Source organism: Leucoraja erinacea, chromosome 8, assembly GCF_028641065.1.
Source record: "Leucoraja erinacea ecotype New England chromosome 8, Leri_hhj_1, whole genome shotgun sequence".
Lineage (NCBI taxonomy): Eukaryota > Metazoa > Chordata > Chondrichthyes > Rajiformes > Rajidae > Leucoraja > Leucoraja erinaceus.
The window spans coordinates 32,368,305-32,383,325 of record NC_073384.1 but is presented as its reverse complement, the minus strand read 5'-3'; the positions used below and the strand labels follow the sequence as shown (position 1 = coordinate 32,383,325).

The 15,021-nt window shown below is 46.2% G+C and overlaps 1 protein-coding gene across 4 annotated transcripts in view; it reads left to right on the top strand.

Annotated features, from left to right (window-relative positions):
• Nucleotides 1-469: 469 nt before the first annotated feature.
• Nucleotides 470-15,021, top strand: part of atl2 (atlastin GTPase 2) — a 44,539-nt gene continuing 29,987 nt past the window's right edge. For 3 of the 4 annotated variants that reach the window (XM_055639338.1, XM_055639340.1, XM_055639339.1), the window contains exon 1: nt 810-975. In XM_055639338.1, coding sequence (XP_055495313.1) covers nt 825-975 — 151 coding nt within the window. In that variant the 5' untranslated portion in view covers nt 810-824. Of the gene's footprint in view, nt 598-809; nt 976-15,021 lie in introns of those variants that run through there. The other variant, XM_055639341.1, reaches the window with a different exon arrangement.

Genomic DNA, 15,021 nt, shown 5'->3' with positions numbered 1-15,021 from the left:
AGGGTGCAAGATAAAGTCCAGTAAAGTCCGATTAAAGATAGTTTGAAGGTCTCCAATGAGGAAGCTCAGGACCGGTCTCTAGTTGGTGAGAGGATGGTTTAGTTGCCCCATAACAGCTGGGTAGAAACTGTCCCTGAATGTGAAGGTATGCGTTTTCACACTCCTGTGCCTCTTGCCTGATGGGAAAGGGGTGCTCTGCTTAGCTGTTATCTATATGTATTGCGTTTACAGGCCTGTTAAGCTGTTGCTGCTAAAGATCCTAGAGTTAGGATCTTTGGTTGCAACTAAGAATGACATTGTTCCATCGTGGGTAAATACGACGTGAAGTGATCACCCGCTCGTGTCGCCCACAAACGTGATGATATGCCGTCAGCGGGCACTAGGACCTGGCGGTGCCGCCCAAAGATCATAGAGGTGCCGCCAGCCCGGGATCCCGGCGGAGCCGCGTTGATAAAAGGGCCGCCCTCCCCCTTTGACGTCATTGGTTTTAAAACACGCGAAAGATGGCGGCGGGCGCCGAGTGGGGAGGATCACGAATCTATTGTCGTGGCGGCGGCACAGGCGACGGTGCGGATGACAGCAACAGCAGCGCCGAAGGTAATGTTCGGCTCACCTAGTGTTCGGATCGAGCATCCGAGTACCGGGCAGCGGCGCCGCCATCTTTGGCCGGCGGCGACCGTTAAAAGTTCGTTGGTGGAAGGATTTGAACGGCGGCGCGCGCGGGGGGCGGGGCAGTGGCAACGGCAACTACTCGCGCGCGGACGCGGACGCGCACCCGCAGTGGACTGGACGCTGAGTGCTGCGGCCGCGCGCAGGCGCCGTGGATGGGGGTGGGGGAGATTCTCGTGGCGGAGGTCCCGCTGCTGGAGCGGATGTATCCTGGCGCCCCTCAGCGGGGAGGGGGAGGGAAAATGTTGCTGAAGGCGGCGGAGAGGTCGGAGGAAATGCGGCGGGGGCTGCGGGAACAGAGAACTGGTGAGTTTTACCAATAGTGAGGCTGGGAGTTGGGGAGAGAGAAAGGGTGTTACAAGGGAGGGCGATGTTTATCTGCGAGGATATTGGGGGAGCGAGTGGGTACGGCGGCTGGCAGGGGACGGACGCGCGGCTGCTACCGTTTCGACTTGTGTCCTCATTTTATGTAGTGTGTGGCGTGGTGCATGGTTTGAGTTAGATCAGTGTCTCCCGCCACCCTTTCTGTGATCCGTTCCCTGGCCCTCTTCCCCCCCCCCCCCCGTCCCAGGCTGCTGGATCCTGCTGTTCTCCGAGCGGCGGGGTCTCATTGACTCTATGCCCTTGCGCCTGGCTTCCATTCCCACCACCAGCACGTTTTCCATGGGGAGGGAGGAGGAAAACGTTATGCAATCGCTTTCATTCAAGGCACATGGCTCCTGTCTCTCTTGGGGAAAGACAACTCGGGTCCCAATCCGTCCCCTCCAAGCCCTGGCCCGCCCAGTACTTGAGCTAAGAGCAAGAGAAAAGGTTTAGAGGAATATGAACCAAACGCGGACAAGTTAGAGTCTAGCTTAGGTGGGGGCATCTTGGACATGGACGTTGGGTCAAAGGGCCTGGCTGTATCACTGACTCTACAAATAAAGAAGTTCTGTATTCAAAATCAACATATTTAGAAGAAAGTCGATTGAAACTGTAGGTAGACACAAAAAGCTGGAGTAACTCAGCGGGTCAGGGAGCAACTATGGAGAAAAGGAACAGGTGATATTTAGGGTCGCAACCCTTCTCCAGACTGAAGTCAGGGGGAGGGAACCTTGAGGTATGAAAAGGTTCAGAACAAATCAGAGCAGGCACTGTTGACCTAGGAGAGGTGGAACCCACAATGGGCCATAGTTGGCTGTGGAAGTGATGGTATGGATGCAAACTAGAATTGCAGGGATGACTAAGGTGGGGGAGGGGTGGAGAGAGGCTCGGTCCGCATTAACCAAGCTGATCTCCCGGTGGCCCAGCACTTCAACTCCCCCTCCCATTCCCAATCTGACTGTTCTGTCCTAGACCTACATTGTCAGGGCAAATTGGAGGAATGGCACCTCATATTTTGCTTGGGTAGTGTTCACCCCAGCGGTAAGAACATTGACTTCTCTGACTTCAGGTAGCCCTTGCTTTCTCTCTCCATCCCCTCCCCCTTTCCCAGTTCTCCCACTAGTCTTACTGTCTCAGCCTCCATTCTTTGTCCTGCCCCCTCCACTGACATCAGTCTGACGAAGGGTCTTGAACCGAAACATCGGCAATTCCTTCTCCCCATAGATGCTGCCTCACCCGCTGAGTTACTCCAGCATTTTGTGTCTACCTTCGATTTTACCAGCATCTGCAGTTCTTTCTTAAACATTCATACTGCTGGGTTGTAAACTGACCAAGTGAAATATGAGGTGCTGTTCCTCCAATTTGTGTGTGGTCTCACTCTGAGAATGGAGGAGGCCCAGGGCAGCAACGTCAGTATGGGAATGGGAGTTAAAATGTTTGGCAACAAGGAGATTGCCAAGGTGGACTGAGCGTAGGGGTTCAGTGAAATGATCGCCCAGTCTGTGTTTAGTCACGCCGATATATAGGACTCCACACCAAGAGCAACGGATGCAGCAGATGAGCCTGGAGGAGGTACAAGTGAACCTGTGCCTCATCTGAAAGGACTGTTGGGGACCTTGGATGCATCTGCAGCTGCAAGGGAAAGTACCTGGGATGGGAGGGGTTTGGGTGGGAAGGGATGTGAACCAAGGAGTTGTGGAGGGAATGGTCTCAGTGCCAGAAGGAGTGAAACTACAGGTGTATTGTGCATAATCTCGTACTTTGTTTTGCCAAATTTCGTCCATTATTTCATTTTGTGCAGATCAACATGTGCATCTTGTCTAAATCTGAAATCGGTTTGCTTGTGGGTATCAGCATTGGATATAAATAATCTTGTAATATTTAGCAAGGAGGGTAGTTTCTATAGAGAGAGGGGGGGCGGTCAATGTTTCAGGTCAAAGACCCCTATAGCATTGGCACGATTTACCTTTTCAACGTGGGACGGTGTTTTTTAGTATACAAATTGTTGCCACACACGTGTCTGTGGATCACCTGTAGATTTGTATTCCACTGCAAGTTAATACCTCAAGCCTTCATATCCGTCACTCTACCCTGGCTGGAGCCAGGTTACTCACCTTGACTTGAAGAATAACATGCTGGCAAACAAAACATGACTTTGACGGGTGAATCTAATAGCTGTGACACTGCTAAATGTCACAAGCAGCATGCATTGGATGTAACTGCAACATGGGACAAGATGTGAGCTAATCAGCTTGCCATGGATATACCCCAGCGATCCCACAACCAACATGTCAGATCAAGACTCAGCAATCGTGTTATGTCCTGTTGTTATTGATGGCGGACAGGAGATGGTTGATAAGAGGCTCATAATATCTCCCCATCACAATGGTAGACCTTTTCACCTCTACCGCACAGATGAGTTTGCACTATTTACAAATGATCTTCATCAAAGTGCCAATGATCAATTTCAATGATCAATTTCAGCTTTTCTCTGTGATTTGCCCGCAGTCCAAAAGCCGGTCTTCGTTTAATTTGAGTGATGAAACAGCTGGCAAAACTGGATACAGCAAAGACTACAGGACCTGATAGCATCCTGGCTGTAGTGCCAGAGAGTTGTATTTCCAGAACTCGCTGCACTTCTAACCACGCTGTTTCAGTACACTGGCATCTATCCAACAATGTGCAGTATTACACGTGGTTTCTCCTTGTATAGAAATCGGGGCAAATGGCGTCTGGCTGACTCACTCGATCTATTCTTGATCATCAGCAAAATGATGGAAGGTGCCAGGTACAATTCGATCAAATGACACCTATAATCTGTGCACTGGAGCTGCAGAGAATCAGTTGGCTTCACTGTTACAGGTGAGAGTCACTCCTTGATATCAAGGTAGCGTTTATTCAAATCTTCTCAAAAATAGAAAGCGATTAAGTCCTTCTAGTCTCTTCTGGCTCTGAGCAATGGCATCAGTCCAATTCTTAATTTTTTTTCCCTGTGACCTATTTCAACTTGCATACAATTCAATTTCCAATCTTCCCATCCACCTACACTAGTGGAAATTTAAAATAATCAATGAACTTACCAACAAGCAACTGCGATGACAGAGGAGCCCAATAGCAGCCTGCATGACAGGTACCGGCCCTACTACGTTTGCTTCCTCCTCCGCTGGTGGTTTGCTGCCTTAAAACTGCATTGCTGATACTCGGAGCCAATTACCATCTTTAAAATCTTTCTTACAAGAAAGCCCAAAGGTGAATGGAAATAACACTTAATTTGTATGAAGGTACACAAAAATGCTGGCGAAACTCAGCGGGTGCAGCAGCATCTATGGAGCGAAGGAAATAGGCGACGTTTCGGGCCGAAACCCTTCTTCAGACTTGTCTGGCACACTTTAGTACAAACAACCCCTCATTATGACCATTATGGAAATTCACTGTTGCAGAATTCACAAATCACCCCCCAAAATTTTGAGGTGTGGAATAAAGCTTGTTTTATGGAATTTGAAGGAGGTAAAAAGTAAGTGAAAGTTTATTTCAATACTCTGGATGCTTAAACAGATGACATGGATTCATGTTACTGAAAATTGCAGTATGTTTATTTGCTATGTGCCCCTCTAAATTTTGACACTCCATGCACATCAACATTATTTTAGCTGCTGTGAAGAAGTCATTATTTGTGCCTTGAGTTTGCGATTCCTGCATTTTGTTTCATTCTTGGGAGTGAGAATCCCAGGGATATGAAAGCTTATTTACAGCTGCCAGTTAAGTGAAATGATACTTCTTTTTGACCCCTCCTTTTGATTTAACCCTCCGTCGGTAGCAACATCAACCTTGCTTCTATGTATGCCTTTTGATTGACATTGATCCCTATCTCGAATCTGCCACTGTCCTGGTTGAGAGGTCTCTGCAAAATGAACATATGAGCTTTTGGTAGCTTGCTGTTATCAAATACTTTTGTATGCTTTTTGTTTAATGTGTTAAGACTTAAATCTAGACGTTCAATTAATTGTAAATAATTATAAGTTTTTTAATATTTAAAAAAATGGTGGTCAATGAAATTAAAATTATGAGAAAAATCTGTATTTTAATCGAGGTTTATGGCTCCATTCAAATTAATGTGCTCTCACTCATGCCAGCCAACTGGCCTTTGTATCAATGCTCCACCAACAGACGGTAACCTTGGTGGCACTGGCATCTGGCCTTTAGATTGCTTCTGACAACTACATTTTGATGGGTAGGTGGGAAAGATGGAAACAAGCTGACTTGTGAGGAGCATGTTACTGGTGGTTCTCTCTAGAACTGTCAGCCGTAGGTAAAATGATCTGGCCTAACAGCAACTCGTAAAGATGGAGTTCCTTTTGGAGTTGTAATTGGGATGGCAGTATTTTTTAACTTAGTTTAACTTGATTTTTCTTTATAGGACCCTGCTAATACAATTGAGGTGTCTACTAAATGATGTATGCTTCCTGATAACCTACCTGAGTAAATTGAGTGTTTAAGTAGTTTGTACCAAAATTGGAGCAATAAAATTCATTCTTGTTGCAGCTAACAAGCCCATAAATGCAATAACACATTATATATTAATCGTTAACAATTAATAATCGTATTATACGATAACCATAATGGTGCATAAAACGCAGTCCGTAGAGCAACCAAACACATAATGCATAGTGGATTATTGCTGAGGTTAGTGTTGTGTTCAAGAACTTGATGGTTGCTAAGAAGGTGTTCTTTAACCTGGTGGTCATGGTTTTCAAGCACATGTACCTTCTTCCTGATGGTAGCAGCGAGATGAGTGTGGTGTGGGGTTTTTCTTGGTGGGGTAATCAATACCTGTGATGGGCCAGGCAGCATCCACTACTATGTATTCCCATGAGGCAGTGTCTAACTTCCCATCAGAAACTGAATTGGTTCAGATTATTGGGACAAGCGATACAGATAGCACCATATTATCTTGGTCAGTATGCACATCTGTGGTATAACATTTTGTTTCTAACTATTTACACAGCCATGTGAAGTTTAGTTATTGAATAGTGTCTCGACCCGAAACATCACCTATTCCTTCGCACCATATATGCTGCCTCACCCGCTGAGTTTCTCCAGCATTTTTGTCTACCTCTGGCATATTTTTGTTCACTTTTATGCACATGAGTGCAAACCTTTTTGTGGCCGACTGGAATAGTGCAAAATAAGTTAAATTGTTTTATGTCAGAGTCTAACTGAACTCTTAATTATTGATTGAAATTGGTATTGTACTCTGGATCAGAGCATACTTGTCATTTGGTACAGTTATATGGAGTCCTGGGAGAGCTGGTACAGGATTCCTAAAAAGTTAATCAACGAGTTGAATCGGTAGTAAAGAAAGCAAACTAGCATTTATTTCAAGAGGGTTTGTATACAAAAACAGGGATATTATGCTGAGGCTCTGAAGCTGGTAAGGCCACATTTGGAATACTGCTCAATTTTAGGCACCAGATCTGTGGAATTATGTGCGGACGCTGGAGAGGGTCCAGAGGAGGTTTCCAAGAATGATCCCAGGAATGGGTAGGTTAACCTACGATGAGCATTTGTTCGCACTGGGCCTGTACTGTCTAGAATTTAGACAATAGACAATAGGTGCACGAGTAGGCCCTTCTGCCCTTCGAGCCAGCACCGCCATTCAATGTGATAATGGCTGATCATCCCCAATCAGTACCCCGTTCCTGCCTTCTCCCCATATCCCCTGACTCTGCTATTTTTAAGCCCTATCTAGCTCTCTTGAAAGCATCCAGAGAACCTGCCTCCATTGCCCTCTGAGGCAGAGAATTCCACAGACTCACCACTCTGTGAGGAAAAAGTGTTTCCTCGTCTCCTTATTCTTAAACTGTGGCCCCTGGTTCTGGGGACTCCCCCAACATCGGGAACATGTTTCCTGCCTCTAGCGTGTCCAAGCCCTTAACAATCTTATATGTTTCAATGAGATACCCTCTCATCCTTCTAAACTCCAGAGTGTACAAGCCCAGCTGCTCCATTCTCTCAGCATATGACAGTCCCGCCATCCCGGGAATTAACCTTGTAAACCTACGCTGCACTCCCTCAATAGCAAGAATGTCCTTCCTCAAATTAGGGGACCAAAACTGCACACAATACTCCAGGTGTGGTCTCTGTACAACTGCAGAAGGACCTCTTTGCTCATATATTCCATTCCGCTTGTTATAAAGGCCAACATGCCATTCGCGTTCTTCACTGCCTGCTGTACCTGCATGCTTACTTTCATAGACAGTTTCTTAGAAGAATGAGGAGAGACCTCATTGTAGCATACAGAATAGTGAAATGCTTGGATAGAGTGGATATGGAGAGGATGTTTCCACTAGTGGGAGAGTCTAGGACTAGAGGTCATAGCGTCAGAATTAAAGGACGTTCTTTTAGGAAGGAGATGAGGAGAAATTTCTTTAGTCATAGGGTGGTGAATCTGTGGAATTCTTTGCCGCTGAATGCTGTGGAGGCCAAGTCAGTGCATATTTTTAAGCAGAGATGGATAGATTCTTGATTAGTACAGGTGTCGGAGGTTATGGGGAGAAGGCAGGAGAATGGGGTTAGGTGGGAGAGATAGATGAGCCATGATTGAATGGTGGAGTAGACGTGATGGGCCAAATGGCCTAATTCTAGTCTAATCGCATGACTTTATGACCTTATCTCCTATATGGTGTACTTCAGTAATCTATAACTTAGACATGTTGATTTAGAGTCCCACAACCATCTAATACAATGATATCTGAATTGCATGGATTATATTGAGATTACCCACTGATTATATTGTCGGGTATTTAAAGATTAAATGGCGATTTAAACAAATTTCAGATATTATGAGAAAATAAAGATGAATAGAGGAATGCTTTTCTCCCAACTTACATTCCATTTGCAGATCTTTCCCTTGTTTTTTCTTCACTTTCCCTGCAATTTAAACCTTCATAAGGACTTCCCAATTTTTTTCCAGTTCTTTGTACCTATTGACACAAAGTTGTTAATTAAATACATTTTAATACTGTCTCCACAGTCATATGGAGACTCCTGGAACGCTGAGTTTTGCAAGTTTATTTTGTCTAAAACCCTTAGTACATGTGGAAAGAGTAACTAAAAATGTCGTATGCCTGCAGTTTAGATTCCATCTCTGAACATTTTTGCCCCATTTCAGAACCGGCATGTGGACAGACTAGTAGCACCTGCAGTTTTATATTAACTCTCCTTATGAATTTTGTATGGTAGCTTTCTTGCTGCAGTGTTAGCAGTCTTAAGATATTTGAATCGCTGAGTATTTTTGAGTTCAGCTAATTTTGCTTCATTAATTGGGAGTCATTCTTGGTGCATGTGGGTACACATTAAGAACTTTGCAGGTGAGCGCAGGAGCTTTATTTTTGAAACCAGGAACTGTAGATGGTGGTTTATACAAAAAAAAAGCGTAATTCTGCGGGTAAGGCAGTATATCTGAAGAACGTGGCTAGGTGCCGTTTTGGGCAGGGCCCTGCGGCCTGTGGTGTGGGAGAGGGGGATAGCTGGAAGAGCGGTGGGTCAGGACAATGGATGTTAGAAAATAGGTGGATACAAGTGGGGGGGGGGGGGGGCTTTTGATTCACAGATGATTGCACATATCTGATTTTTTTTTTTCCTGCTGAATAGCAAGAGAGAATTATCTCCATGTTTATCATTGTTGCATCCAACAATGTTGATTCTTTCTATGGGAATTATTTTACTCGGCAGTATCAAAATTCGTGCCTATTGGTATAGTTACATAACATTTTTACAGTTTTATTACAGTATTATTTTTATGTTCAGAGACTGTTCAAAGTATCTGCTTCTGACTCTCTTTTTGACTTGCTTCTATTGACCTAACTAGTATAAAGTACTAAAGTTGGTGGGAAAGGTGTGGCAATGGCAACAGGTTATTGTGCAATTAACTTGTACAGTTGGAATTAGCTGACACCTTGCATATTCTCAAGTTTCTGTGGCAGGGTCGGGAGGCTTGCCACATCTCAGTTGAAGAGAGGATTTAAGAAAGGGCTTGCAATTCATGAATGGCTTTTATAGCCTCAATATTGCTCAGTTTTGAAAGGTCACTGTTTTGGGCCAGTTAGTATATAGCGTAGCCCTGCAAAGAGCAATGAGTTATACAAAATGTTTAAGAAGGAACTGCAGATGCTGGAAAATCGAAGGTATACAAAAATGCTGGAGAAACTCAGCATCTATGGAGCAAAGGAAATAAGGGTTGAAGAAGGGTTTCGACCCGAAACGTTGCCTATTTCCTTTGCTCCATAGATGCTGCCTCACCCACTGAGTTTCTCCAGCAATGAGTTATAGATATGTTACAGTTTCATATCTATGGCAAGAAATGTTTTGTCTATCTCAGATTGTACACGGTACTTTTGTTTAACTCGGTGAGTAAAACATACCACCTCTGACAATGAAATACAATGTAGTGTTGGACTTGGGTATCATGCTGGATTATATGCTTCTCTCTGATTTGGAACTTGAAAATAGGTTCCTGTGGTTTAAATGTTCTACTGAGCCAAAAGCCGATGTCTAAAAGGCAGGGAGATTGACTAAATTATAGTCATAGTACAGCATGGAAACTGGCTCTTCAACCCAACTTGCCTACTCCAGCCAACATGCCCCATCTACGATAGTCTCACCTGATTGCATTTGGCCCATATCTCTCTAAACTTGTCCTATCCAAATAAAGCCTCCAAATAAAAGGAGATGAGGAATTTATTTAGCCGGAGGGTGGATAATCTGTGGAATTGATTGCCAAAGAAGGAGGTGGAGGCCAAAACATTGGGTATTTTTAAGATAGAGATTGGTAGGTATTGTCAGGTATGTGAAAGGTTACAGGAGAAGGCAGGAGAAAGGGGTTGAGAGAGAAAAATAGATCAGCCATAATTGAATGGTGAAGTGGACTCGGTGGGTTAATTTTACTCCATTTCTTATGAGTGGAATGAAGGCATCTTAAGTCAAATGAGAGATGTAAATGGGGTTTTTATTTAGTAGTAACTATTGGTTGAGCTGTGAGAACGGAATGTATTCTTCAGTGTAACCTTGAATGATTCTGGAACATGTCTAGGAAAAACAATAAACATGTAGGGAAATTAACTAAATGATTCTGGGAGACTTAAAATAAGGGTCTCGATCCGAAATGCCACCCATTCCTTCTCTCCAGAGGTGCTGCCTGTCCCGCTGAGTTACTCTAGCTTTTTGTGTCTATCCTCTATTTAAAATAAGATGCAGGTAACCATCACTGAAGGAAATGTAATTTTAAAATAAAGCATGTACCCAAATCTCTTAAATGTGTTACTTAATATATTTATATATTGTTCGTTAATATCTTGAAATAAACATAGAAACATAGAAATTAGGTGCAGGAGTAGGCCATTCGGCCCTTCGAGCCTGCACCGCCATTCAATATGATCATGGCTGATCATCCAACTCGGTATCCCGTACCTGCCTTCTCTCCATACCCTCTGATCCCCTTAGCCTCAAGGGCCACATCTAACTCCCTCTTAAATATAGCCAATGAACTGACCTCAACTACCCTCTGTGGCAGAGAGTTCCAGAGATTCACCACTTTCTGTGTGAAAAAAGTTCTTCTCATCTCGGTTTTAAAGGATTTCCCCCTTATCCTTAAGCTGTGACCCCTTGTCCTGGTCTTCCCCAACATCGGGAACAATTTTCCTGCATCTAGCCTGTCTAACCCCTTAAGAATTTTGTAAGTTTCTATACGATCCTCTCTCAATCTCCTAAATTCTAGAGAGTATAAACCAAGTCTATCCAGTCTTTCTTCATAAGACAGTCCTGACATCCCAGGAATCAATCTGGTGAACCTTCTCTGCACTCCCTCTATGGCAATCATGTCCTTCCTCAGATTTGGAGACCAAAACTGTACAAAATAAATGCTAGCATTGCATTTGCCTTCCTTACTACCAAATCGATTAGCAAATTAACTTTTTGGGAATGCTGCACCAGCAATCCCAAGTCCCTTTGCCCCTCTGTTTTCTAAATTCTCTCCCCATTAAGAAAATAGTTTCCATCTTTATTCCTACTACTAAAATACATGACTCCTCACTTTGCTACGCTATATTCCATCTGCCACTTCTCTGCCCACTCTCCCAACCTGTCCAAGTCCTTCTGCGGAGTCCCTGCTTTCTTTACACTACTTGCCCCTCCACCTATCTTTGTATCATCTGCAAACTTGGCCACAAAGCCTTCAATTCCCTCATCTATCATTGATCTACAATATGAAGAGTAGAAGCTACAGCACCGACTACGGCGGAACTGGCAGCCAACCAGAAAAAGCCCCCTTTATTGCCACTCTTTGCCTTCTGCCATCCCACTAACCTGCTATCCATGTTAGTATCTACCCACTGATAATGGCTCTCATCCTTTTTATCAGCCTCACGTGCAGCATCTTATCAAAAGCTTTCTGAAAAGCACCGGATCAAAGGCCTGCTGAAAATGACGGTAAACCACATCCACTGACAGGCTTGGGTCCTTGAATGGAATCGAGGGGGGAGGTAAAGTGACAAGTGTAGCATCTCAATCTCCTAAAGGAGATTGAAATCTCCTAAATTCTAGAGAGTATAAACCAAGTCTATCCAGTCTTTCTTCATATGACAGTCCTGACTATTGAAGAGACCCTGGTGAGAGCCTCATCTATGGTAGGGGAGGGGAACCCCCATACCCTGAAGAATGAGGACATTTCCGATGCCCTGGCGCCCTAGTCCAGAATGCCATGGGAGTCGGTGGGTTTATAGTGGATATCGGTCAGAAGTCTATCACCTGCGATGGAGGTCAAGAAATCGTAGGGAAGTGTCGGAAATGGTCCAGGTGTATTTGAGTGCCAGATGGAAGTTGTGTGTGGGTGTAGGAGATAGCACCAAAACAATCGTCGATGTAGCGGAGATCGAAGGTCAGCTGTCTGAGCTTAGTGAGTAAGACTGCAGGGTCATCAATAATTTCAGCAGGCACCACAATCTGGTTGTTGTGATCCAAAACTGCAGGCACGTAGTCGAAACGCTCAGCGCGCTTCATTGCTTCAGGGCAAGTAACATAGTAGTATAGAAGCACGCAGGTCAGGTGCAGCGTTGGGATGAGCAGCACTAATGTAATGGTTAGAGTCGCGCTCAAAAACGCGACAACATTCAGCAACGTTGTTTGTGTACGTTGTGTTGTCCGTGTACGTCTTTGCAGTCGGTTCTGCGAACACCCGCTACTCCCGACAGAACCTCGTGGATATCGCGGATATCGGTGACCAGCGCCAGACTGCGGTTTCGGGTGTCTTCCATCGCAAGTATAACATCCCGGGCGACATAGCGAGACCACCGGGGTCCCCGTGGATTGTTGTCGGGTCTAGGAGGCGGCGCAGACGGAGGAGGGAGAGGAAGCAGAAGCGAGGCCGCAGGTCCGGGGCTTTGCTAAGGCTAAGGAATCGACCACACAAGCCACCTCTACCGAGCCTGTATCTCTCCAACGCCAGATCCCTGGTTCACAAAATGGATGACCTGGAAGTACAGCTCGCCGGAAATCGATATGTCCGCGACTGCTGTATTATGATAATCACCGAAACCTGGCTTCACCCGGGGATACCTGATGCTAGCATGGAGCTAGCAGGTCGCTTTCTGCTCCGCGGGGACAGGACTATAGACTCCGGTAAGAGCAGGGGAGGGGGTCTCTGTATATACGTGCATGAGAATTGGTGCAACAACGGGACAATCATAGACAAACATTGTTCCCCTGACCTCGAGTACATGTCTGTAAGATGCCGGCCTTTTTTCCTACCGAGAGAACTAACAGTCGTGATTGTCAGGGCTGTGTATATTCCACCTGACGCCAATGTAAACAAGGCGCTCTCTCTCCTGCTGAACACCATTAACGAACAGCAGCGGGATCACCCCGAAGGTGTTCACATAATCGCAGGGGACTTTAATAAGGCCAACTTGAAGACTGTACTGCCGAAATTCTACCAACATGTCAAGTGTTCTACTAGAGGGGTGAACACGCTGGATCATGTCTACACCAATATCAAGCACGCGTATAGAGCCATCCCCCTCCCCCAACTCGGCCAGTCAGATCATCTCTCCCTCCTGCTCTCTCCAGCCTACACCCCCCTCAGACGCAGTGCCAGGCCCACCATAAGATCTGTTACAACCTGGCCTGAAAATGCACTCTCCAATCTACAGGACTGCTTTACACAGACAAACTGGGACATATTCGAACACCAGGATCTGGAAACTCTCACAGAATCGGTGCTGGACTATATCAAGTTCTGCATCGGAAATGTGACTGTAGACAAAAACATACGGGTTTTCCCAAACCAGAAACCCTGGATGTCCAGCCAGGTCCGCACACTCCTCAGAGCCCGCGGTGCTGCCTTCAGGTCAGGTGACAGAGCTCTGTACAGGGCTGCTCGAGCCGATCTGAAAAGTGGTATTAAAAAAGCCAAGGCGGACCATAAGAGGAGCATAGAGTCCCACTTGTCCAGCAATAATACACGGGAGGTATGGCGGGGCATACAAGACATTACCAACTACAGAGGCTGTGCCACAAAGTCAGAAGACCTGAGTGCGCCGCTGGCAGAAAAGCTAAATTGCTTCTTCTCCCGCTTTGAAACATCACAACAGCAGCACTCACCTGCTACAGCCCTGTTTCGACCCTCACCTAGCTCCTGTACTACTCCACTCACTGTAACGGAGCACGATGTCAGACGGGTGCTCCTGGCAGTGAACCCCAAGAAGGCTACCGGCCCAGATGGAGTACCTGGTAAGGTGCTCAAAGCATGCGCCCACCAGCTCACTGCCATCTTCACCAGAATTTTCAACCTCTCCCTGGCCCAGGCAGTTATTCCGTCCTGCCTAAAATCAGCCACAATCGTCCCTGTGCCGAAGAAGTCTACCATCACCAGCCTTAATGACTACCGTCCTGTGGCCCTCACTCCGGTAATCACGAAGTGCTTCGAGAGGTTGGTCCTCCAGCACATCAAGGACTATCTACCACCAGACCTCGACCCCCACCAATTCGCCTATCGCCAAAACAGATCCACAGAAGACGCCATCACCGTAGCTCTCCACTCTGTGCTGAGCCATCTGGAGCAGGGGCAGAGCTACGTCCAGATGCTCTTTGTGGATTTTAGTTCAGCCTTTAATACAATCATTCCGGACATTCTCATAGGTAAACTGGTCACTCTCGGCCTCCCCACTGTCACATGTGCCTGGATAAAGGATTTCCTCACCAACCGGCCCCAGACTGTGAGACTCGGCCCCCACCTCTCCTCCACTCGCAGGTTGAGTACCAGTTCCCCACAGGGCTGTGTGCTAAGCCCCCTCTTATACTGTCTACACCTACGACTGTAGTCCGGCCCACAACAACAACCGCATCGTCAAATTTGCTGACGACACTACTGTGGTCGGACTTATTTCGAAGGGAGACGAGGCAGCCTACAGAGAGGAAGTCCTGAAGTTGACAACCTGGTGCTCCGAAAACAATCTGGCTCTGAACACCAGGAAAACAAAAGAGCTCATTGTCGACTTCAGGAGGCACAGCACCGACTTAGCCCCCCTACACATCAACGGCGAGTGTGTGGAGAGGGTCAACACCTTCCGGTTTCTCGGTGTCCATATCGCTGCCGACATCTCCTGGACGGACAACACGACAGCGGTCATCAAGAAGGCTCAGCAGCGGCTGCACTTCCTGAGGGTCCTCAGGAAGCACAACCTGGACTCTAACCTGCTGCTGACCTTCTACCGCTCGTCCATCGAGAGCCTGCTGACATACTGCATTACAGCATGGTATGGCAGCTGCACCATGGCAGACAGGGAGAGGCTTCAGAGGGTAACCAGGACAGCGCAGAGGATCATTGGCTGCCCTCTCCCCTCCCTGATGGACATCTACACCTCCCGCTGCCTTAGCAGGGCAAAGAAGATCATCAAAGACTGCTCCCATCCTGCGTTTGGACTGTTCGACCTGCTG